The 23,124-nt window shown below is 39.9% G+C and overlaps 1 protein-coding gene across 1 annotated transcript in view; it reads right to left on the reverse strand.

Annotated features, from left to right (window-relative positions):
• The window catches only part of TANC1 (tetratricopeptide repeat, ankyrin repeat and coiled-coil containing 1), a 182,689-nt gene that overhangs the window by 131,411 nt on the left and 28,154 nt on the right, over nucleotides 1-23,124 (reverse strand). Inside the window, exon 3 of the mRNA XM_008065648.1 lies at nucleotides 495-692. Within this exon, the coding sequence (XP_008063839.1) occupies nucleotides 495-692 (198 nt within the window). The remainder of the gene's footprint in view (nucleotides 1-494; nucleotides 693-23,124) is intronic.

A 23,124-nucleotide genomic window follows, 5' to 3' on the forward strand; every position in this document is an offset into this window, starting at 1 on the left:
TGGAGCCCAGCAGGTCGACACTGGGGTGGCTGTGAGTATGCCACTGCACTTCAACCTGGGCAACAGAGTAAGACTCCAACTCAAAAAAAAAGAACAGCAAATATACAATATTCTAATTTTAGGGGACCACCATCATATACGCAGTTTGTCATCGACCAAAAGAGATGTTGTCATGTGCTGCCTGACTGCTTAATGCTCCTTAATTTATCAGCAAGAAAACAATAAAATTGATAGTTAACATTAGTACTGACAACAAGATCTTGAATCTTTGTAAAAGTCTAGCCTGAGCAGTCCAAACAGGATGAGTCTATTAAAACCATACTTTTTTCCTAAAGAAATAAGAAAGATTTCCTTCTTCTAGAAGATACTTCAGCAAAGAAAAAACATTCTCCCGGAAGGTTTCTTAGGTGCACTAGTTTTACTTAATTTCAATACATATAATCACTTATATAGCCAAGACAACTTGTTTGAATACTGTTTTGCTGCCTGTTTACCTGGGGATTTTTTGTTTGATCTTGACTGCATCAAGTGAGACTGTCGAGGGAGCAAAGGTGATGAAGGCAGAGACATGGAGACACCTTTGGCCAAGCTCACCCTATAGGTGTCCTCTGCTACAGGAAGATTGCTCATAGGAGAGTCACCACCATGGCCAAGGGGCAGGACTGGAGAAGTATCTGGGCCAAAGTCACCTCCTGGAGTGGAGAGAGAATACTTTAGGTTAGACCATCCATTACAAATTGGTGTGAATTTGATTCCTAAGAACTATATACCAGATGTGTGTTGAATATTTTAAAACTCTCCCACTGCCCCACATCAATCTGAAAACATTCTATCCTGTGAGGGAAAATTCAAGTTTTACCACTCAAGCACCAATGAACTCTGCCCCATATTCCTTTCTGCACTACCCTGACTGGTCTGGTTTCATTCCTAACCAAGGGTCCAGAAAGTCACTGACTGAGATTAGAACAAGGTCAAGTATAAACGATCCACAGGAAGCCTTAGTTTCAGCTAAAGTAAGGAAGGGGGTTTACTTGCTTTACATGGGTATCAGTAAACTGCTCCAGATGCTAACCCTTCCAGAACTCCCTGGCTTACCCTGCTTCTCTCCAATAAGCCTAAGGGAGGGTCCAGCCTACTTCCATGTCCTCCCAGCACCATCCCTCTGTTCTCTCACCCCATCTATTACACACTCCCCATAAGACAGGGCCACCCTCCTAAGACTCAACCAGCCCCAAACCAGTCACAGGACCGGAACCTTGCCTTGCTTATTAGTCAGGTTTCCCCTGATATTCAACTCCTAAGTGAACTTGGGGACCAAAAAGCTTTTCTGTTATGAAATAATTAGGCATTACAGGGTCGGTGAAAAATATAGAGGATGCAATTACAGTAAAGAAACTATACAAGAAAGAGAATATCTTGGCTGCGAGAGGTCTCTCCAAAAACCAAAACCAAAAAAACACAGCCAGTCCTCAAGCATTCAGATAATACACTTTCCTCCTATTGCTCCTCCCTGCTAATCACCTTTGCCCACACCCCCCAAAGTATGTACTAAGAAGGCACTGAGGATGTGCAAGGAAAGAAGGTGTATCATGACCTATTGCTTTTTGTTTTTTAGATTGAAAAATACAGTTTACTTAGAAAATAAATTGGAGTGGGGGTGGGATTCACCTCCACAAGGGAGGTGAGAGGGCCAAAGTTAGGAAACATGGTGACGGCCATAGCTCAAAGAGCACATGGCCACATCAGAGTCTAGTAAGGCAATGGCCTCATTACCTATTGATTATAAAGCATCTTCAAGTCTTATAGACAGCAGAAATGGAAAGATATATAAAGCTTTCCATAAGCACATCAGTATCTCTGACAAAAGTTATCCAACTTGTCCTCACCAAGCCTTCCTGGCTGCAAAAAATCAAGGACTAGATTAGAAAAAATGAAAGTTGTCTAATCAAATAGGAACTCAAGTGCTGTAGATCTTTGTGTACAAGGTTCAAAAGGGATGTGACTCAAACCACATCAAGTTCCACATCGCATCACTGTGCCTGTTTTTCATGTTAGGAGTTATGGGGAAGTAGAATGATGCCCTCCACAGACTAGGGACACAGGACCATGGTCTTACTTTCAAAGGCACTCAAAACCAGAAAAGTTGCAAACAGAAAAGCCCCACCATGGGAATGTCGGCAAAGAAAGAAAGATAATTTTGGTCTCACCTAGGCCAGCTATGCAGGAAAGGGTTTTAATAAACTTGGGACACTAAAGATTCATCACCAACCAGCCCAAATGACTGGCATTTGAAGAAAAAACTAGAATTATTAGAAAATCCTCACGGAAATATGAAAGCAAGCGCATTTATGCAAATGCTCAAGACAAAGTTCTATCCCCAAGGGAAGATAGTAGGCAGAGTTAGAGGCCCTTTCCTCCCTAATGTCCTTGCCCAAACTCTGCATCTTTTACAGTCCTTGCCAAACCTGTTTCCTTAGTCAACACTGGAAGACACCACTGTCACCAATCCCCAGGGCCAGAAGAACCAGTCTTATACCACTGTGGATGACCATGGAATCTTTCAGAAACCACCTTTTGGGGCCTTTCGCCAATGCCTGAGGTTGCCTCCCCCTCCACTGCCTGGCAAGGACACAGACCCTAAGGCAGAGCTGGGGTTGCACCATAATACCACTTGCATGGGGGCTGAATGCCCTCTGTCCTAATGAACTTGTGAAAACTGAGAGGCAGTTATCTTCTCTAGTCCAATACCCTGTTCTCATGACCAGTCCCCGCACTACCACCTAATACCCATGTGAAGAATGCAAGCAAGTGCTATGCCTACAGGAATGGCATCATAGTTGTTTACCTAAGAAACACTGGGAGACAGAAAAGAGCTTGGAAAGCACTGAGGTCATAGCCCACAGCCTGAGGGGGTTACACACATAAGATATATAAGGACCTTGAAGAGGTGACACTGGTTTTCCATGTGGTTTAAAGAGAGCTACATTGCCTGTGGCTGTTCTTGCATAGCCTAAATCACAGACCTGGGTTGTCCATTGACTGTGGCATGGCCTGATGAAAGGCACTGTCTCCCAACTCACATATGAGTATTACTACTGACATAAGCAAAATTAAAAACCCAGATTTCAAGTCCCTTAATTTGGATGGGGAGACAAAGGAAGAGAGAAATACATATTACCAGAAATAAATGACACCAGAAATTTTTAAAAATTCAATACTGATGAATGGTTTATTTTCTTAACTACTTAGAATTGTCCAACATGATACAAGAGAACTTAGGGACTGAAGGGTAAAAGAGGATTAAGAGTTTCCTAATTATGAATTCTGCACATAACCTTTGTTTATATCAAGCAAAGCAAATATTTTCATTAACTGTAAGTCTGGTGGGGATGAGTTTTCAAAGCATGCTGTGGCCATGAGAACATTCAGCCTCTAGAGTAGCTGGGCTCCAGCATTTTGATTTTACGAAGGCCACAATAAAATGGGACTTAAGAGATGGGACTTAAGAGAGGGGGCTTCCATTTCAAGTTTACTTTGCCATCTCCCTATAACATCAGTCCCAAACATACTGTTCTGTTTGGTTTGTTTTTCAGGGGCAACTAAAGATCTATAACTTTCAGCTTCCTTTTATTAGAAAAGCACAGCATGAGGAGAGAAGCTTTATATATAAACAGGAGGCACAAAGTGGGGTAATCCTACAGCTCAGAAGCCGGAGATAGCACTCTGGAGCTAGGCACTCTAACTATACGAGGGCAAGGGGGTTAAGGTCAAAGACAGACAGATAGTACAGACAGCACCACCACGACGCCAGAGGCAGAAAGAGAAAATCTCTTAGGGGCATCCACATGAACAGTACAATATTCGCTTTGGACAACACGACACCAGAAATTCTCCGGTTAATTTAACATTCCTCAGCAGATGCTTAAAAGATGTTTAAGAGGAATTAAAGACATTTCACTGCAACAACCAGCATGGCTGGCACATTTCTTTCAGCCCTGAATAGATGTTGTTTTCTTTTAACTGTGACCTATTTTATTCCCCACCTCAATTAAGTGATGGGAAACACAATTCAATCATCCTTCCTGTTGCTGCAGCAGAAATGCCCAGGGCTGGGTGGGACAATACATCCTCTCCAGGGTATGAAAAACATGTTATCCATGACCAGTGATTTACCAGGCCTCCTCCTGCTTCACTGGCAGGTGTTTCCCATGGACATTTGCACACCACAGACAGGTACACCTACCCCAACATGCTCTCCATCTCAGAGCGTCTAGTCCCACCACACCATCTCAGACAGAAGGCTGAGGCCCAGCCGGTGCAGCAGGGGCCACAGCTAGAACCTTCCTCAACTAGTCAGTTCCAGCTCTAACATACTCAATTATTCTACACGTTTGAGAACTTTGCTTTGAAAAACAAATGGAGATCCCCAAAACAGACATGTTTTAAATGAGTTAAATCTATAAAGTGACTTCTGCCACAAAGGGCCTGAAATTAAGTATTTCGGGCTTTGCAGGTTACCTACAGTCTCTGTCATTAGTACACACACACGTACCCCTTTTATTATTTTAAAATCACCAATTCTCTTAAGTCTAAAAATAAAAGACCAGAAAGGGCAAGAGGACATGTGGACATTTATAAGGTGCCCTCTGTTTATAATAAAAATACACACACATACAAGAAGTATAAGTCAAAATCATAGTTTGCAAAGATAATGGAATTATCAAAGGGGATAAAACCATCCAATAGGCATTTTAAATGGGCAGAAATGGCTTTTGATAATCGTTCTTTATTTTAAAATTTTTTTCACTGTTGCAGACTGTGAAAAGGGATTTCAGTTCATAATGGAAGAAAATGTGAATCTGGGAGATGAATGCTTAAAGGCAGCTATGCAGAATGGTAATGTCCAACATCACAGATTAAAGTACATGGAGTGCAGGATTAGAGGAGGCTTTAAAAAACCAGGGCAAAGGAGGCAGGGAGATGAAAGGAAAAGCATATTTCAGGAAGGGTAGACCTGAGAAAGGCAAGGGTGAGCTTCGACATTCAGGTAAATAGGTCTGCAGGGGCAGGAAATAAGATCTCCACTTATTGTGCCATTGAAGTGGCTGGCGGGGGGAAGTGGAAGCTTAGAATAGAAAGAGAAAGATGTTCTGTTTACCCAGCTCCAGAAAATGGGACTTGTGCAATACATTTAACTAGGGCATTAAATGTGTTAGGGCATCTTTTGTGCAGTCCCCGCCTTAAAGTGTGCATTAATGTTTCTTAAACATATTTTCCAACCTAAGATTTTATAACCACCTAACTTTTTATATATACATACACACAAAGAGAAATGTATATTCACAGAAAATTGGAAAATATTTTCCTCCACAAGATCCAGTATCATTTTGGAGCCTTCAGAAGACTCTCTGCAACTAAAAGCACTTTAAACTGTTTTATGTCTTATAGGATCTCCTAGTATCCAGGCAGAGCATTTTCAAAAAGGAAGCTAAGATAAATGCATCCATGAAAACAATTTTCAAAAGCCTCATTCACACAATCATGACTAATTCTCAAACAATACCACTAAGAGGCAAGAAAGAAGCTAACCACCAGAGTACAGAAAAAACCTAGCCAATAGGACAAGCTTATCCTTTTGTCTTCAAAAATCCTCCAAGCAGATTCTAAATAGAGATCAGTAAATACTGTCCTCACAGTCTTGTTCTTAATACTTGGTGGCTATAGAACCAAATGTACAAATGTACTTTACCCTGAAACAGATGAGTAAACAGACTGGCATTTCCTCTCTAATTGTCTAAGTTTTTCCCTTAAGACATGTCAGCATGTAAGAGTTTCTGTGCTTTAAAATTGTATGACCTCAGGAAAACTCCCATTCTCAAGCCCCAGAGAGGTACATACACCTTTTTAGATGCACTGGGTGCCAGGACAGGGTTTTAGGTGCTTTATAAATTATGTCATTTAATCTTCACAACCATTCCCATGAAGTAGGTGTTTATTAGCCTCTTTCTCAGATGAGGAAATTGAGGCACAAGAAGAGTCAAGTACCTTGCCAGAGGAAACCAGCAAACATCAGAGTTGACTTTGAACCCAGGCAGTCGGTATTTCAATACTGTTCCCCTTTGAGAAGGACAGTGAGATATGCTTTCAACATTATGTCATTTTGTATACTTAACAGGGAAAACCAAAAATAGTATATGTAGATCTACATGCAGCACTGGGCCACTGTGAAAAGAAACCCGTTCCCTCATCTATTTTCCCGCTCCGTGCTGGCTGGGTAATTAGCTCCACAGCACTCCTGGAACTCTCCACTTGGGAGGTGCCCGGGCCCAGTGATCATTAATTTTCTCTCAGTCACACCTTATGCTGTCACCATACAAGCAAAGTGGATCCAAAATAGATACTTAGTCATCAAATACCCTAAATAGTTACTTCTCCTTTCACTTGGTACTGTTCGTTCATTAACTCCTGCAGCATTTGGGCCAGTGGCATCTGTGGCAGGGGTGCACTGGGTCTGGTCACTCTGCATGGCCCTGATGAAGAGTGAGGTAGCGGGCCAGCTGGGGGAAAGCAACCAGGCACGGCTCATCTGAAATCTGCATGAAATTCATTATCCTACATTTCCTGGCAGCACAAACTTGCTGCCCAGGTCCTGGGTCCCTTGGAACCCACCACAGCTCAGGTTCCATGTCTCTGCTGGGCTATCACCATTACACCTGACTGCAGCAACAATTCCCACCAACCTCCACAAAGAGGGACCACCCCCGCCCAGCACTGCTCAGGAAGGCTGTTTTAACTGGTTAAGGGCATTGCTCAGGTGATGCTACTTAAAGCTCACCAAGTGATTCTAACGTTCTGCCAGGATTGAGAACCACAGAGTTAAGGAGATGGTCAAAACGATTTGGAATACTTGTGTTCCTAGGGCAAGACAAAGAGGTTGGGGAGAAGAAAAGGAAAGAACCCTCAGGAATACTGTATAATTCAGGCAATTAAGTGTTCACTATTCAAAATGCGCATTCCATGAGTGTGTGTCTACATACATACATGTGTGAACATACACATTTGGACATGTGTGGAGGGTCTCTAGAAGGAAACAAATGGAACCAGTAAGAGTGGCTGCCTCTGGAAATGGAAACGGGCCAATTGGAAGCATGGCTGTGAGATACACATTTTTAGAGAGTTTACATTTTTTCTATGTACACTAGTTTCCTGCAAATATTTAAATTTATATTCCCTGAGAATATACATTGAGCCCCTACAAATTTGAAGATCTTTAGGCTAAATGGGCCACCAGCTGTGGCCTAATTAGCACGTGGATGAAATGAAGTTCTATTCCACAAAGTATGTGCTCATAGTGACACATGTGTGGTGCTCACTGCTCAGAGGCAAGCTCATTTGCGGGTGACTGCAGTGGACACAGGACATGAGAGGAAGAAGAGCGCCAGTGCCCTGCTCGGAAGGTCAGAGGTTGGATGCAGACAGCGCTGAGCCCACCACGCTCCTGTCATCCATGGACTCTGTATAGGCCTGCATTTCTTCTTACCTTAACACTTTACTCTGATCTCCCTCCCAGGTCCTGGTCATCTCTGCAGAGTACGGGGGCACTTGCAGATGCAAGCTCACACAATGACAAGGAAAATTCAAAGCCCCAGGGAAACTTTAGGTCTGCTGGATAGAGAAGAAGAAAGACAGAAATGGGGGGGCGGGGGAGAGTGAAATTGGGGAACAGAGAAGAAAACAAATAAAAGGGAAAGAGATGAGGCAGGACAGAACCAAAGACCTGAGAAGTAAAGGGAAGAAGGAAATAGCCAATCAAGGAGGAGTGTGAGGTAGAGGTAGGGTGCAGGCAACAAAAACATAAATTTCTGTTTCTGTTTAAAACTGCATCTGGCTAGCAGTCCTGGCAAAGCCTCTCCCAGCACCATGGTATAATATCTGTAACTACAAAGCAAAAGACAAACACCCGCAAGTGCAAAAACTATAGCAAATGAAAGGGACTGCCAGAAATGAATTTCCAGTAATTTTAAAGAGGACAAAGGAGCATCCTTTGTTGTTGCAATAAACAATTGGTGGTCTAGTCACCTCCAGTCTGTAAAACATCAGAGCCTAGCCTACCATGCAGGGAAAAGATGTTGAATCCTTTAACCCGAAGTTTGCCTCTGTATCTCCACTCCACACCTACCAGTGGGAACCAGCAGATCCAGATAAGTAAAACACTGATTACATCTTTTCTCTTTTGATGTTAAGCGTCCCCCAAACACCACCAAAAATAATCAATAAAGGAGGACTGGGAAAGTAAAGCTTATTAGTGAAAAAAAGACTAAAAAAAGGAACAAAATTCAGTCAACTGCTTGACACCCTCAACTGAATATAGAAGGGCATGGTCTCTATACTCATCATATGATTTCTGATTACCTAATCTACACTACAGACGAAGACATACTATACAATATATCTATGCTTCATACTATACTTCATACTATATTGAAGATAAGCAATGGAAATTTAAAAAGCAGTAACAAAATTATGATCCACATTTCAGGCGGCAGTAAAGTAGAATGAACACCACAGAAAATCTAGTCAATGATAAAGAGAATCAGCTTAGGAAGGTTTCCCCAGTACGCAGAGGTAAAGGGGCAAAAATTTTAATAATATGAGAAAAGAGTATAGATATGGAAAATAAACGGTGCTTCTGAGAAGAAATAAGCAGAGATAAAGTAATTGTTTTTTAAAAGCATATGAGCCAGGCTCGGTGGTTCAGCCTGTAATCCCGCGCCTTGGGAGGCTGAGGTGAGTGGATTGCCTGAGCCCGCAGGTTCGAGACCCGCCTGGGCAACTTGGCGAGACCTCACCTCTACAATAAATCAAAAATCAGCCAGGCGTGGTAGCGCATGCCTGTAATTCCGGCTACTCGGAAGGCTGAGGCGGAAGGATCACTGGAGCCCAGGAGGTCGAGGCTGAGGTGGCCGGGAGCGGCCACTGCACTCCAGTCTGGGCGACGGAGTGAGACTTCAACTCAAAAAAAAAGAAAAAAAAAACACATGAAAAAATATCAGAGACACCCAGGTAAGTATAAAAAAATGCTTATTACTAGAAAACAAAACCACAGGGACTTTGAAAGGCACCAGAATCCCAATGCACTCAGACTTCTTGTTTCCAAGAGCTGCTGTAGCAAAGTACCACAGACTAGGGAGTCTATTTCCTCACATTTCTGGAAGATGTAAGTCCAAAAGCAAAGTATCAGACAAGCCATGATCTCTATTTCATGCTTTTCTCTCCATTTCTGGTGTTGCCAGCAATCCTTGGCATTCCTTGGCATATAGATTCACCACTCAAATTTTTGTCTATGTCATTACATGGAATTCTCCCTCTGTGTTTCTGTCTCTCCTAAGGATAACTAGTCATACTAGATTAGAAGCCACCATAATCCGGGGTAACTTCATCTAAACTTAATTACATTCGCAAATACCCTATTTCCAAATAGGGTCACACTCACAGGTATCAAAGGTTGGAACTTCAAATGTACCTTTTCTGAGGAAAACAATTCTGCCTAAAATCCTTCTTCCCTCCAACACCAAAAGCCAGAAGTCGAAAAAGCAACATCTACAAAACTTGGAGGAGGAAAAGGCATGACCAAATCTTCTAAAACTATACCAAGTTTTCTATTATACATAATAATAGCCAAAAAAAAATTCTCAGATACTCAAAGTCTCAGAAAATGGACAGCCCATTTACTCTTCTGAAGAAAAAAAAGGTACTTGAAAGAATCAAAATTAACTACTCAACAGTGGGGACATTATAGGTGTTTTTTTTTTAATGCCATAAACTCTATAACACAATCTTGACCTTTCAACAACTTCTCTCAACCAGCCCTCTTCTACTTCTTTCTTATTCAGGAAATATGTTTTTAGAACCACATCCTTCACCCCTTAGTGCACACAGCATCTCTTACCTTATCTGGTGTCCCTTAAAACAATAACTGGTGCTGCCATGCCAGAACTTGCTAACAATAGCTCACATTTTTTTACATGATTAGGACACTGAGCTGGAAAAGCTCTCTTCACCCCCATCCACCCTTTTAAATAAGCAGAGGAGCATAGAACACCACAATAACAGTTTTCATTGCCAAGGAACTGAAATTACAAAAAAGAAAAAAAACCAGAGTTTACCATATGATCAACATTTTAAAAAACATCTGAGACAAACATTAAACTAGTATATACAATCTTTTATATGCTTTATGACAAGTATAACCCAAAAGCTAGAAGGAAGATCAATAAAATGTTGATGGTGGTTATTTTTAAGAGGGATGGAAGTATGGATGGTTTTTTCCCCTTTTACATTTTCACTTTGCCATAGATTCTGACACTTTTTATAGCGAGAATATAGCATACGATAAAATACATTGTATTTTCCAGTACACATTTAAAACTTAAATTTGTATCCACCTCCTTTTACTTCTAGAGGTTCCCCAGCAAGCCACCACACTGGACACCATCAAGTTCCTGAGGTTCAGGAAGGAAGAGGCTCACTTTTCCTTTATCCAGACACCTTGAGTATGTCTGCTGTTTTTGCTCAATATAGCTGGCATAGACTTGCCCTCGTCCATCTGGCTCCAACTGCCCATATCCAGGTCTCACTGATGTCAGATTGTTCTCATCATCAAGTTCTGGACTGACTTGCCTATAGCCAATGCATGATCCCAGATCCAGTGCCTTACCCTGTGTATGTCAAAGCACCTAAAAGGAACCTCACTGCCCCAGCTGTCAACACTCTGACCTCCCTGCCTTCACCCTCTAACTTGCTTTCCTTAACATTAAGCTTTCTCAAAAGCAATCCAAATATGCCCTCTTCATTTACAATAATAAAGAACTCCACTTTTTTCTCAGAACTTTTTGAGTGAGATAAGAAATGACAACAGGAGGACCACCATGCAGCATACATCACATCTATGTCAACGGTGCCCCTGGAACTGTGCATGAGGCAGCCCCGGGGATCACGATTACCCTAGATAATCTCAACGCTATTCTCCATCTCAATTACTTGCCGAGCCCCATGATTACTGCCAGTCAGATGCACAAAAAATAATCGCTTTTGAACATAATTCTGATGTTTCGTTTAATTTGAACAACACATTAAATATCTGAGTAACACGTCAGGATTGATACTGAATTGTTTTACCTACATATATATGTCCACTGCATGCATCTGGTCTGATGATGATGATTCAGCTAGCTGTTACTAAGCCCTTCTTTTGTGCGATACACTTTATGTACATGTATTAGTCTGTTTTGTGTTGCTATAAAAAAAACCTGAGAGGGGCCAATTTATAAAGAAAAGAGGTTCATTTCATTCATGGTTCTGTGGGCTGAGATGTTCAAGGGCATGGACCTGGCCTCTGGTGAGGGCTTTCATGCTGGGTCACAACAGGGCAGAGAAGGTCAAAAAGGAAGTGGACACATGCAAAAAGAGGGAATACTAAGGAGTGTCCTGATTTTACTACTCATTCTCAAGAGAACTCATTCACTATGACAGAATAGCACCAAGCCAATCATGAGGTTTTGGTGGGGACAAACAAACCATAGCCAAATCATGGCAATACATTAACTTATTTACTAATCTTATTCCATTTGAAGTAGATACTGTCATCATCCCCCTTGTTACAGATGAGAACACTATAGCTTGGAGGGGAGCTAAGCAAGCTGCCTAGGATCCCTCAGCCTGTTAGTGGCAGATCCAGACCTGAATCCAGGCAGTCTGACTCCAGAGTCAGAACTCATCATCACAGTATCACAGTGGACTGTCATTCCAAATAGTAGAGTCCCCAACCAACCAAGGTGCATACTGAGCATGGAACACTGCTTGGTGCTTAAGAATTTCTGACTTTCCACAGATAATTTTGCAAGTCATGATTCTCTGAGTGATATTCATCAGGAACATTCTGTCATATTGGACATGCTGACATTATGGGGGTGGAAAAATAAATGGAGGGGAAAAAGACTTTTAGAACAATACCATAACCAGTACACCACCCCCTCACTAACTACTCAAATCTAAACTCTGGCAGTCCCATCAGCAAAGCTGTCTGCCAACAGGCCTCATTATAAGAGAAAGGCAGAGAATGAAAGGGAGTTGCCAGGGTTCATCTTATTTCAATTCCTTACAAGGAAAATGGAATCTAAAAACATTTGGGGGGGGGGGGAGAAGGCCTCAAAGTTTCTAGGCAGCATTTAAAATTTCTTCCCCACAAAACCATGTTCAAAAACACAACCAACTCAATTCACATTCTAGAAAGAAGCAGACTAAATCAACTGTGAATATTTACCAAGGTTCTTTTCAGGCCTCTATTAGGGAGTTGAGAGTGAAGGAGAGAATGAGATGACTTTGCATTTTCTGTATCTTATTTGTATGTATCTTATATATTTTATTTTGCTATATCCTTCTTCACCATCACCAAAAAAAAAAAAAAAATCATTGTTCAGTTTTCAAAACAGCAGCCTCAATGACATGTCTGGCAAAATATCTTAGCAACAATGTCAATATTATCTCACTACAGCTAACCATATTAACATTCCATTCTAATCAAGAATTTTCAAACATAAAATGGAATGTGAGTTACTCACTTCATTCATTCTTTGAGTATCATTCTGGGAAAAGAGTCCTCTAACAAGTTCTATAAATCAGCATGTAAATTAAACATCAAAATCCTATTCAACAGCTATTATTTTTTGTGTATCTAACTTGCAAGAATCAGTGTGAGAATAAGCAAATGTTAACAAGGAATCAACATAAACATAAGAACCACATAAAATACACTGACAAATTACTTTGATCAAATCCTACGCCTTTGTTATTTCTGTAATTGAATCCTTTCACTCATCTGCCTGTGTATATCTGTATTTCAAGTTTATCTTTATAGGACTGCCAAAAACAGGATTTACTAGATAACGAGGAATCTCTTTCTCCTAAGAATGTTTAAATTCACGTATGTGTACATCTGCATGGCTGGTAGAGGCTGGTCCTACAGACACACAGAAACAAACAGCATACCAGCAGCTCCCAAAGACAGCGGATTATTCAAACATCATTTTTAAAAAATAGATGCTTGGGCCCCACCAATGAGGGATTCAGTAGGTCCTGTGGGATCTTGAGTCACAAGCGCCTAGGTGAACCAGTCAGGATTAGGAATCACTACACTACATAATTACACTAAAGACCATTCTTATAAAGCCAAGGTGAACACTGAATCACATGTGTACAACATCTTTGAGTACACACACATCTTTGCAGCCATAGAAGCTTCTGGATTCAGATCCTTGCATGTGGGCCTTACAGCCCTGCTCTCCTGCAAACGCATACCATCCCAGGCTGTTCACAGCAACTGTCCCTACAGCACTCCGCTAAGGACATGCCTATTACCACGGCTTTTTCTTCCATCTGCACCAGATAGAACAGCGAGGGTCGTGTCTGCCACACAAACAAGTGAGTTAAGGAAAATAACACATCTAAGATGCCACCATGTACTAAAGTCTAAAGGAGAGTGTAAAGAGCCAGAATGGTACAGAAACTACTGTAAGTTATAATAAGAGCAAACATTTATAAACTGCTTACTACAGTTCAGCACTGTTCTAAGTACTGTAACTCAATCTTTACAACAGAGAGGAAGTAGATATTGTTATTATCCTTTTCCCTTTGTTATTTTTGTAATGGACTCCTTTCACTCATCTGTTTATATATCTTTATTTCTTTTTTTTTTTATTATTTTTTTTGAGTTGGAGTCTCACTCTGTCGCCCAGACTGGAGTGCAGTGGCGCTCCCGGCCACCGCAGCCTCGAACTGCTGGGCTCCGGTGATCCTTCCGCCTCAGCCTTCCAAGTAGCCAGAATTACAGGCATGCGCTACCACACCTGGCTGATTTTTTTTATTTATTGTAGAGATGAGGTCTCGCTGCCCAGGCGGGTCTCGAACCTGAGGGCTCAGGCAATCCACTCACCTAAACCTCCCAAAGGTGCAGGATTACAGGCTGAGCCACCGAGCCCGGCTTATATATCTTTATTTCAAGCAAAATGGAAACAAGGTGAACCCAAGTAGCCTGGTTGCTATATTGCCCAGAGGATAGGCTTTGAAGACAAAATGGGTTCAAATCCTGACTCTAATGCTTAGTGATTTACATTGTCTAAACTTAATTCTGTAACCTTCACTAATAAGCTATTGACTATGTGAGATAACTGTTTATAAGCTTTTAGCACATTAATATACAGTAAATGACCAATTAAAACAACTTTTCAGTCAAGCTTGGTGGGTACCTGTAACATTAGCTACGAGGGAGGCTGGGGTAGGAGGATCTTTGAGTTCAGGAGTTTGAGACCAGGCTGCACAATACAGCAAGACCTCATCTCTTTTTAAAAACAAAACAAAACTTTTCATAAGTACTGCCATATTCTCTCCAGATGATTTACCTCCTGGTGAACTGCAGTTCACTTCCCAGTTTCTAATATCTTGCATATGAAAGAGCGATCTCATTCCTATCCCACAGCATCTGAGTATCAAAAACTCCTGATATAAATTTAAATATTTATGTAGTTTTCCTTGCTTAGTGGGTATTTTTCAAAACCAAGGACACCATGTGTTTAAAAAAAAAAAAATCCCCACATAGTCCACATTATCATCATACCTAAAGTTGAAAAAAAAAAGACCTTCAACATTACTATATGATACACAGAGAGATTACTGCCTTCATTGTATAGGTTCAGAAAAAAAGAAACAAACTTGTTCAAGAAGAACTTGTAGGTATGTTCAAACTGGGACTCTTAAGTTTTTTGAAGCTTCAAGAAGAATAAGAAGTCGGCTTTCACAAATAAGACGGGATTTGAGGTACTGTTTGAGGAGTCCAATAACCATGGTAACAATGTAATGGATAGAGGCAGAAAAAAATTCTCCAGAATCTCTAATCTTCAGAATCTTGGAGCTAGGGACCTAGCTTTAAGAGGTTTAATCAGATTAGTAGAATCAAAACTCATACACAAAGCAGGGAAATAAAGAGTGCTGACCTCCTTGAAAAAAATGATTTGTAAACCTCTCAGTTGTTCAACACTGAACTTAGAGAACTGATACAACATCTTTCACTTAATCCTATCAAAAATGAAGGATGACTGAGATTAATCTTTTTAAGCTTTATAATTCAAAATTAAACAAGAAACATGTTTGCCTTGCTTAGAACTTTAGCTAGTATGCTATCAATGGTTACCCACTTACTAAATATTAAAACAGCTACTGAACCCAACAGAAAAACAGATAAATGAATACGCAGGACGGGGTAAGAAATTTAAATTTTTATTTTTGATAAATATTTATGTAACATATACTATATGCCAAGCATGGGCTTAAACCCTTTGTAAACATTTTATTTCCTTTTTTTTTTTTTTTTAGTTGGAGTCTCACTCTGTCACCCAGACTGGAGTGCAGTGGCACGCTCCCAACCACCGCAGCCTCGACCTGCTGGGCTCCAGTGATCCTTCCGCCTCAACCTTCCAAGTAGCCGGAACTACAGGCACGCTCTACCACGTCCAGCTAATTTTTTTATTTATTGTAGAGATGAGGTCTCGCCAAGTTGCCCAGGCAGGTCTCGAACCTGTGGGCTCAGGCAATCCACTTATCTTGGCCTCCCAAAGTGCTGAGATTACAGGCTGAGCCACCGAGCCCAGCCTTTATTTCTTTTTTATAAATATTAATTTATTTAATCCTAAGTGAATCATAGGGCACAGAAAGGTAACGTAACTTGCCCAAGTCCACACAACTGGTAAGCTATGGAGTCAGGATACAAACCCAAGCAGTAAGGCTTCAAATAGCCAATTAACATTTTTTAAATGCCTAAATTCATTCCCAGGAACTGCATAAATAAAACAATGAGATACAATTTTTGCCTATCATACTGGCAAAAATGAAATAGTTTGATTATAACCAATGTTAGTAAGGATTTGAATAAACGAGTATTGTAATATATTGATGGAATTGTAAATTTAACACCACCTTTTCAAAGGTCAACTTGACAAAATCTGGAAAAAATTATAAATAAACAAACTTGTTACCCAACAATTTTTCTTACAACGATTCTTATGAAAGCACAGGTAGTTATGTACAAGGAGATTCATCTTAAAACTGATTTGTACTAACAACAAAAAAGATACAACCTAAGTGTCCATCAATAGGGGACTAGAAATACATTATAGCATATTCATTCAATGTAATACGGAGTAACTTTTGAGAAGCTTTATATATTGGTATGTGCTGACATGAAAAAAATCTCTAAAAATTCATCAATGTAGTAATTTACATAATAAAATGTACCGTAAATTCTATGTAGGGTTTCTCCAGGATCTATGTATGTATAGATGTGTACACATGCACATATATGCACAGAAAATATCTAGAAAGATCATATAAGAAACCTAATATTAATTGTCTTTGGGGACTAAAAAGGGAAGCAGAGAAGAAACAGGAATAGTATCTGTTCTTTGCTTTTTCCTTAATACCATCATATAGCTTTTGTTTTTATTTAACGGTTACATTTATGAAGTTTGAATGGCTTTACAAAAACAATGGATTCAGAATAGGATGGAATCAGAGCAGTCTCAAGGGTACCAAGAAAAACTTGGCTTTAAGATACAGAAAAATAAATAAATGTTTCTGACTCTCAGTCTAAATTAAGACCATGTAAGAATCTCAGAAATAATCTCTCTAGGAAAAAGAAAAACTCTAAAGAAGAAAAAAAATCAAAATAAACATCACTAGCTGGGCTCAGTGGCTCACGCCTATAATCCTAGTACTTTGGGAGGCCAAGGTGGGAGAATTGCTAGAGCCCAGATTTGAGATCAGGCTGGACAACACAGCAAAACCTCATCTACACTCTACACACACACACACACAAAATACAAAAATTAGCTGGGAGTGGTGGCACACTCTCTCTCACACACACACACACACACACACACACACACACACACACACACACAAAATACAAAAATTAGCTGGGAGTGGTGGCACATTCCAGTAGTCCCAGCTACTCTGGAGGATGAGACAGAAGGATCACTTGAGTCCAGGAAGTCGAGGCTGAGGTGAGCCAGGATCACACCACTATACTCCAGTCTGTGACAGAGTGAGACCCTGTCTCAAAAAGTAAATTAAAAAACAAATAAACAAAAAAAAATACCTGAAAAGAGAAATTATAAATATAAAGGAAACCTACTATCTTCTATCTCAGGGACAGAGATAAAACATAAAAATATGTTTTCCTTTTATCTCAGGGCAAGAGATAAAAATAAAGGTAGCCAGCCAGAGACATATCAGAAACAACTAATTTGCAGTCAAAAATTATACTTTGATCCCACATTTGCTTTAGTTAGCTATATGACTCTGAGCAGTTGCTCAATGCCTCCTTTCCCAAATAGTCCTCTAAAAACAAGAAATTGAACTCAATTTCTAAGATCCTTCTCGATTTAAAACTTTGAAATTTCATTATTTTAGTTTAAAAAAAAATCACTACACATAATCCAAGAATATTAGATAAAAGTTTTTTTGTACTTACGAATATAAAAATGTATGAAGAAGATGTTGCTGAAACTAGTTCTACCTGTTATTAAGAACCCACCAGGAGCCAGGCTTCCAGTGCATCTGTGTAGAAGGAGGCACTTAACTTTTTTGGCTGTGCACAGAGGCAGAATGTTATCAAGTACTGTGGACAACCTGATGACTCACTTTTAGCTGCTTTTATGCTTTTATTTTGGTTTCTTTACAAATTCTTGAGTATAAGCCAATTCTTGAATATAAGCCAATCAGACTAGTAGGTGTCTAGTCTCAGCACAAACATGAAACTTTAACAAGGCAGAAAGACATTTTTACCGACAGAACCCCACTACTACATACCAACAGTCACACTAGTACAAAGTAAGAATCAAACTAGCAAGTCTCTTACATCCCCAACAAAAAAACACATAAAAAGGTGTGAAAAAGACAAATCACTGAAAATGAAATATAAATGAGTATTAAATACTTAAGGAGGACTACCAATGCTAATTAAATGCTAATTAGAATAAAATATGAGTTTTAACCCTTAAAAGTGGCAAAGATTACTAAAATCTATAATATATCTAATACTAAAATCATGCAAGCAACTCACTCACCTACTGCCTAAGTGGGTGGCAACAAATACAACATTTCTAGAAACAATTTGGTGAGAACCAGTAAGAGCTTAGAACTGATACAACACGTTGCTGAAACTAGTTGTATAAAGTGAATTTCCTTTCAGTATTAATGCATGCTTCTAAACACGTTCTACTAACATAATCAGCAATTCAGTATGTCGTTCGTCTTTTCTGGAGGGTTTCTTAATGAATGAGAAAAATATGGAAAAAAAATGGGCCCAAATAATAGTATATTGGAACAATAAAATGAGGTCTTTCTCACAGACTGATAACATATTTTTAAAGTATAAAGCAAAAAAAAAAACAAAAAAAAACAGAATATCTTGGTTTTTTTTCCTTTATTCTTACCAGTATTTTCCAAATTTTCTACCAATATATACACATTAGGGATTGACTCAAAAACTGGTATTTATCCTCATTTTTACATCTCTAGAATAATTTTAAAGGAAATCTTAAGTGCAATAAACATTCCAAATGATAAAGTATTATAGTAGTTTAATTGACAGCAGTTTTTTCTTCCTTGGTATGTTTCATAATCAATGAAATAGGTTATTATATTTATAATCAGAACATCAAAGTGCTAAGGATAAATTATGCCCCCCCCATATGTTGAAGCCCTAATCTTCAACATTTGGAGATGGGGCCTTTGGGAGATAATTAGGTTAGACGCGGTCAGATTAGATAACTAGGCTAGATGAGGGTGGAGTCCTCATGAGGGGATTAGTACTTAAGAAGAGATACCTAGCCGGCTCGGTGGCTCAGCCTGTAATTCTGCGCCTTTGGGAGGCTGAGGTGAGTGGATTGCCTGAGCCCACGGGTTGGAGACCCGCCTGGGCAGGCGAGACCTCATCTCTACAATAAAATCAAAAAATTAGCCGGGCGTGGTAGCGCGCACCCGTAATTCCGGCTACTTGGAAGGCTGAGCCGGAAGGATCACCAGAGACCAGCAGGTCGAGGCTGCGGTGGCCGGGAGTGGCCACTGCACTCCAGTCTGGGCGACAGAGTGAGACTCCAACTCAAAAAAAAAAAAAAAAAGTGAGAGATACCAGAGAGCTTGCTGCCTCTCCACCATGTGAGAAGACAGATCTGGCTATCATCTACAAGCCAGAACAAGGGCCCTCACCAGAACAGTACCCTCATCTTCAGCTCTCAGTCTCCAGCACTGTGAGAAATAAGTTTCTATTGTTTAAACCACCCACCAATGGTATTTTCTTATGGCAGCCTAAGCAGACTAAGACAACAAGAAAATGTTCTATCAAAAATCAAAATATTTTTAACTTCTGGTACTTGGAAAGAAGTTGTCTAGATAACTAAAGTTATCTAGAAAATGTGCTTGGGGAAGGGGACAAGCCTTCACAAGGAAACAATGTATTAACATACAAATTACCCATTTTGGGGAAAGTGAAATAAAAGCACCATCATCCTGAACACAGCAGCTGTAGGTGGTTCTCTTCCATCCTTAACCTGGAGTTTGCATCCAGGCTCTTGGCCTCCGTGATCAGCTAGTTCAGTTACATGAGCTAAAAAATCTCCAGACAAGATCTCAAACCATTACAGTCACCTACGTGCATGTCTCTCATCAGAGACATCATCATTCCTGAGCTCTCTGTACCCTGGGACAGTCCAAGGACACGAGGAATGTCATCATGTACCAAATCTAGCAGTTTGATGCTCTCAAACTCCCTTAAAAATGGGCAACTCTCTGATATAAACATACTTCAAGAGAATGAAGAATTAAAACCAGCTGCTCAGGTCCTTGTTTTATCTTTACCCCCAAGAAAGCACTGTGGTCACGAGCACATAGGAAAAGAACTCAAGGTCTACATTGGCATTTTAATGGCTTATATGTTATAAATATCCTTTAAAAAAGGAGGGAAGGGTGTGGATGAGAGAGAAGAAACAAAGATCCTAGTTTAAAACTCCATGATTTTAGATGTGAATAAGCGTTTCTCAACTCGATGCTCTACACCAGGGCTAGGACTACCCAACTGGTTACCCCTGCTGACCATTCTCATCAACCGCAGGACAACTGCATGGTCAAAGTCCTATATCCTTATAAGAAAAAATAAGTTTAGATCACGACCTCCACAAAATAAAAGTCCATCTACTTCAAAATCTTTGGTAGTCTATCTCCCCCTTCAGGAACTATATATGCCAGCAGATTATATGAAATTAAGTTTTTTGCATTCCTGTAGAATAGAAATAAAACCTTAGAATTCCCCTTTCTAGGAAGTTCAAATAGATCAAATGGAAATTCAAATAAGGAATTTTTTTATGGGAATTAAGTTACATATAGACAAAACTTTTTGAAAACAAAGTCTACACAAAATAAGACTTTTAGAGAAGTAGTTTTAATTTAAAAATTATTTGTGAAATAAAAATTAGATTTGATAATTTTAAAATGGACTCTGAATTGTTAATTTCCCTATTACTATTTAAACTTCTTTTCACACTTATGCATTTACATATACATACAAGTAAAGAAGTATTGTTGGCAAGGCACAGTGGCTCACACCTATAATCCCAACACTTTGAGAGGCTGAGGTGGGAGGACTGCTTGAGCCCAGGAGTTCAAGATACCCTAGATAGCATAACAAGACCTCATCTCCACAAAAAAATTAGCTGGGTGCAGTAGTGCATGCCTGCAGTTCAGCTACTTGGGAGGCTGAGGAGGGAGGACCTCCTGAGCTGAAGAGGTCAAAGCTGCTGTGAGCCGTGATCATGCCACCACAATCTAGCCTGGGCGACAAAGTATGACCCTGACTCAAAAAAAAAAAGAAGAAGAAGAAGAAGGAGGAGAATTGGTTTAGAGTTCTGCCACATCTTTATGATGATTCAGATAGGATGTGTCTCGCTGGAGGTCATATAGGCCATAAAAAGAGAAAGATCCGCAATGAATGATTTCCCCTTCCTCTGAGTCCAGAGTTTTCTCCAAGCATGTCCCTACAGGAAACCGTCAGTTCAGCACGAAACCAGTTTGGTCTGTTATGTGTGTCTAATACATGATAAATGCCCAGTGTTTGTTCCTTCCTCCTAACTCTTTCATCCTTTATATTTCCCTAAAACATATGGGAAAGCTACAAAAAGGATAGAGGACAAGGGCCTCCCATATACAAAGAACTTCACACAGAAAGGATGTGTTGAGATGAAATTTTATAAACTGGACTTAGAAATCTATTCTCAAAACTGCTTGCCAACTCCCAAAATTCCTTTAGCAAAAGGAAAAGCCTTCCAATTTAACTTTGCAAAGAAAAAACATAAAATGCAAGTACTTAATAGAGGCTAAAAGGCAAAATAAATTATTTTCAAAGTATAAACCACCAAACAGCAGACAAATGACTCAGAGCTTCCCCAGTTTTGTTATGGAGGAAAGGATAAAGATGGGAGAAAAGCCTTTAGTATCCAAAGCAGATGTCAGAGTATTTGGGAATAGTAATCATAGAAAGAAGCTTCTAGAACATCACTCTTTGCCTGAGGTCTGTCCTGCTTTCTCTACAATAGGGAAGGAACAAGATTTTTGTTATTTTCTTTTTTGAGTCGGGGTCTCACTCACTGAGGCTGGAGTGCAATGGCACAATCACGGCTCACCACAGCCTTAACTTCTTGGTCAGGCAATCCTTCCACCTCAGCCTCCCGAGTAGCTGGGACCACAGGCATGCCACACCACACCTGACTAAGTTTTTTTTTTTTTTTTTCTTTTTTGTAGAGACGCTATGTTGCCCAGAATGGTCTCAAACTCCTGGGCTTAAGCATTCCTCCTGCCTCAGTCTCCCAAAGTGCTGGGATTACAGGCGAGAGTCACCACCCAGGGGCACTGTGTGTGTTGGGGTGGGGGACAGGAATTTTAAGGGAGTTATGTTTGCTCTTTTAAGGTACCATGCAGTTTTCTCAAGAAACAAAAGATGTACTGGACAGCTATCTAGCAGATGCCAAATGTTAAGCTGAAACACTTTTGCAGAAGGATTCCTTTAACCCTGACAAGATTCCTATAAGGTGGTTCAGCAAGATTAAGAAAATCTGTCCAAATTCAAGTTAAATGGGAGGTGATCAATCTGAGATTTGAATCTGTGTCCTGTAATTCCAAAGTATGTGCTTTTTCTTGACTTTGTAACATGTATGAGGGACAACAAAGAGAAAAACTAATGAAGGAAGCGATCAAACCAGAGGAAACAACAAGCATTCCTACTCCTATTAAAAACAAGCCTAGTTCCGTTCCATGTTTAAATCATGTCCTAATATTCTGCAGAATTCGTGTAAATGCCCTGGTAAAGCAGAGTGTGATACCTTTAAAGTGAATTATTTCTGCTTGTTTTGTTGCTTAGAAAACATTTTTGGAGTTTGTTAACAAGAAGAAACCAAATATCCATAGCTCAGCAAGACAGGCACTGCACTAAATTCCTAAATAACAGTCCACAACCACAGAAAATGGGCAATGGCAGCACAGAATAATCAAAAGCAGCTTCATATTTTCTGGATAAAACAAAGCATCGTTTGTATTGAGGCATTTTAGAAGGTACCACTGAAAGCCAGACTGCAGCCTGGAATGGCTTAAAATACCAAGTTTAACAATCGCATCAATGGCTTTTAAACTTTAGAGGCAAACAGCTTCCTTTTACTTCAAATTCAGAGAATTAGATGCGAAGCTAACAGACTAACTTATAACACACACGGGCTTAGAGACTATCCAATGTCTTAATTGACATCATTACAAGTGTATTTAGCCAACCACCTGGATTTTAATGAGAGAAAGGTAAAGGTCAAATGTTTTTTAAAATAAGTTGGTTCAAACTAAAGCCCCCTGCTGAAAAAAAAGAACACAAACAATTAAGCTGAAAGGAAAAGACCAATAAACAGTTATTATTTTGCCACATTCAAGAACTGTTCCTTAATCAGTCTTTTTTTTTTTTTTTTGAGTGGGAGTCTCACT

The sequence above is a fragment of the Carlito syrichta genome, unplaced genomic scaffold, assembly GCF_000164805.1.
Source record: "Carlito syrichta isolate Samal-C Ts95f unplaced genomic scaffold, Tarsius_syrichta-2.0.1 Scaffold308699, whole genome shotgun sequence".
Classification (NCBI taxonomy): domain Eukaryota; kingdom Metazoa; phylum Chordata; class Mammalia; order Primates; family Tarsiidae; genus Carlito; species Carlito syrichta.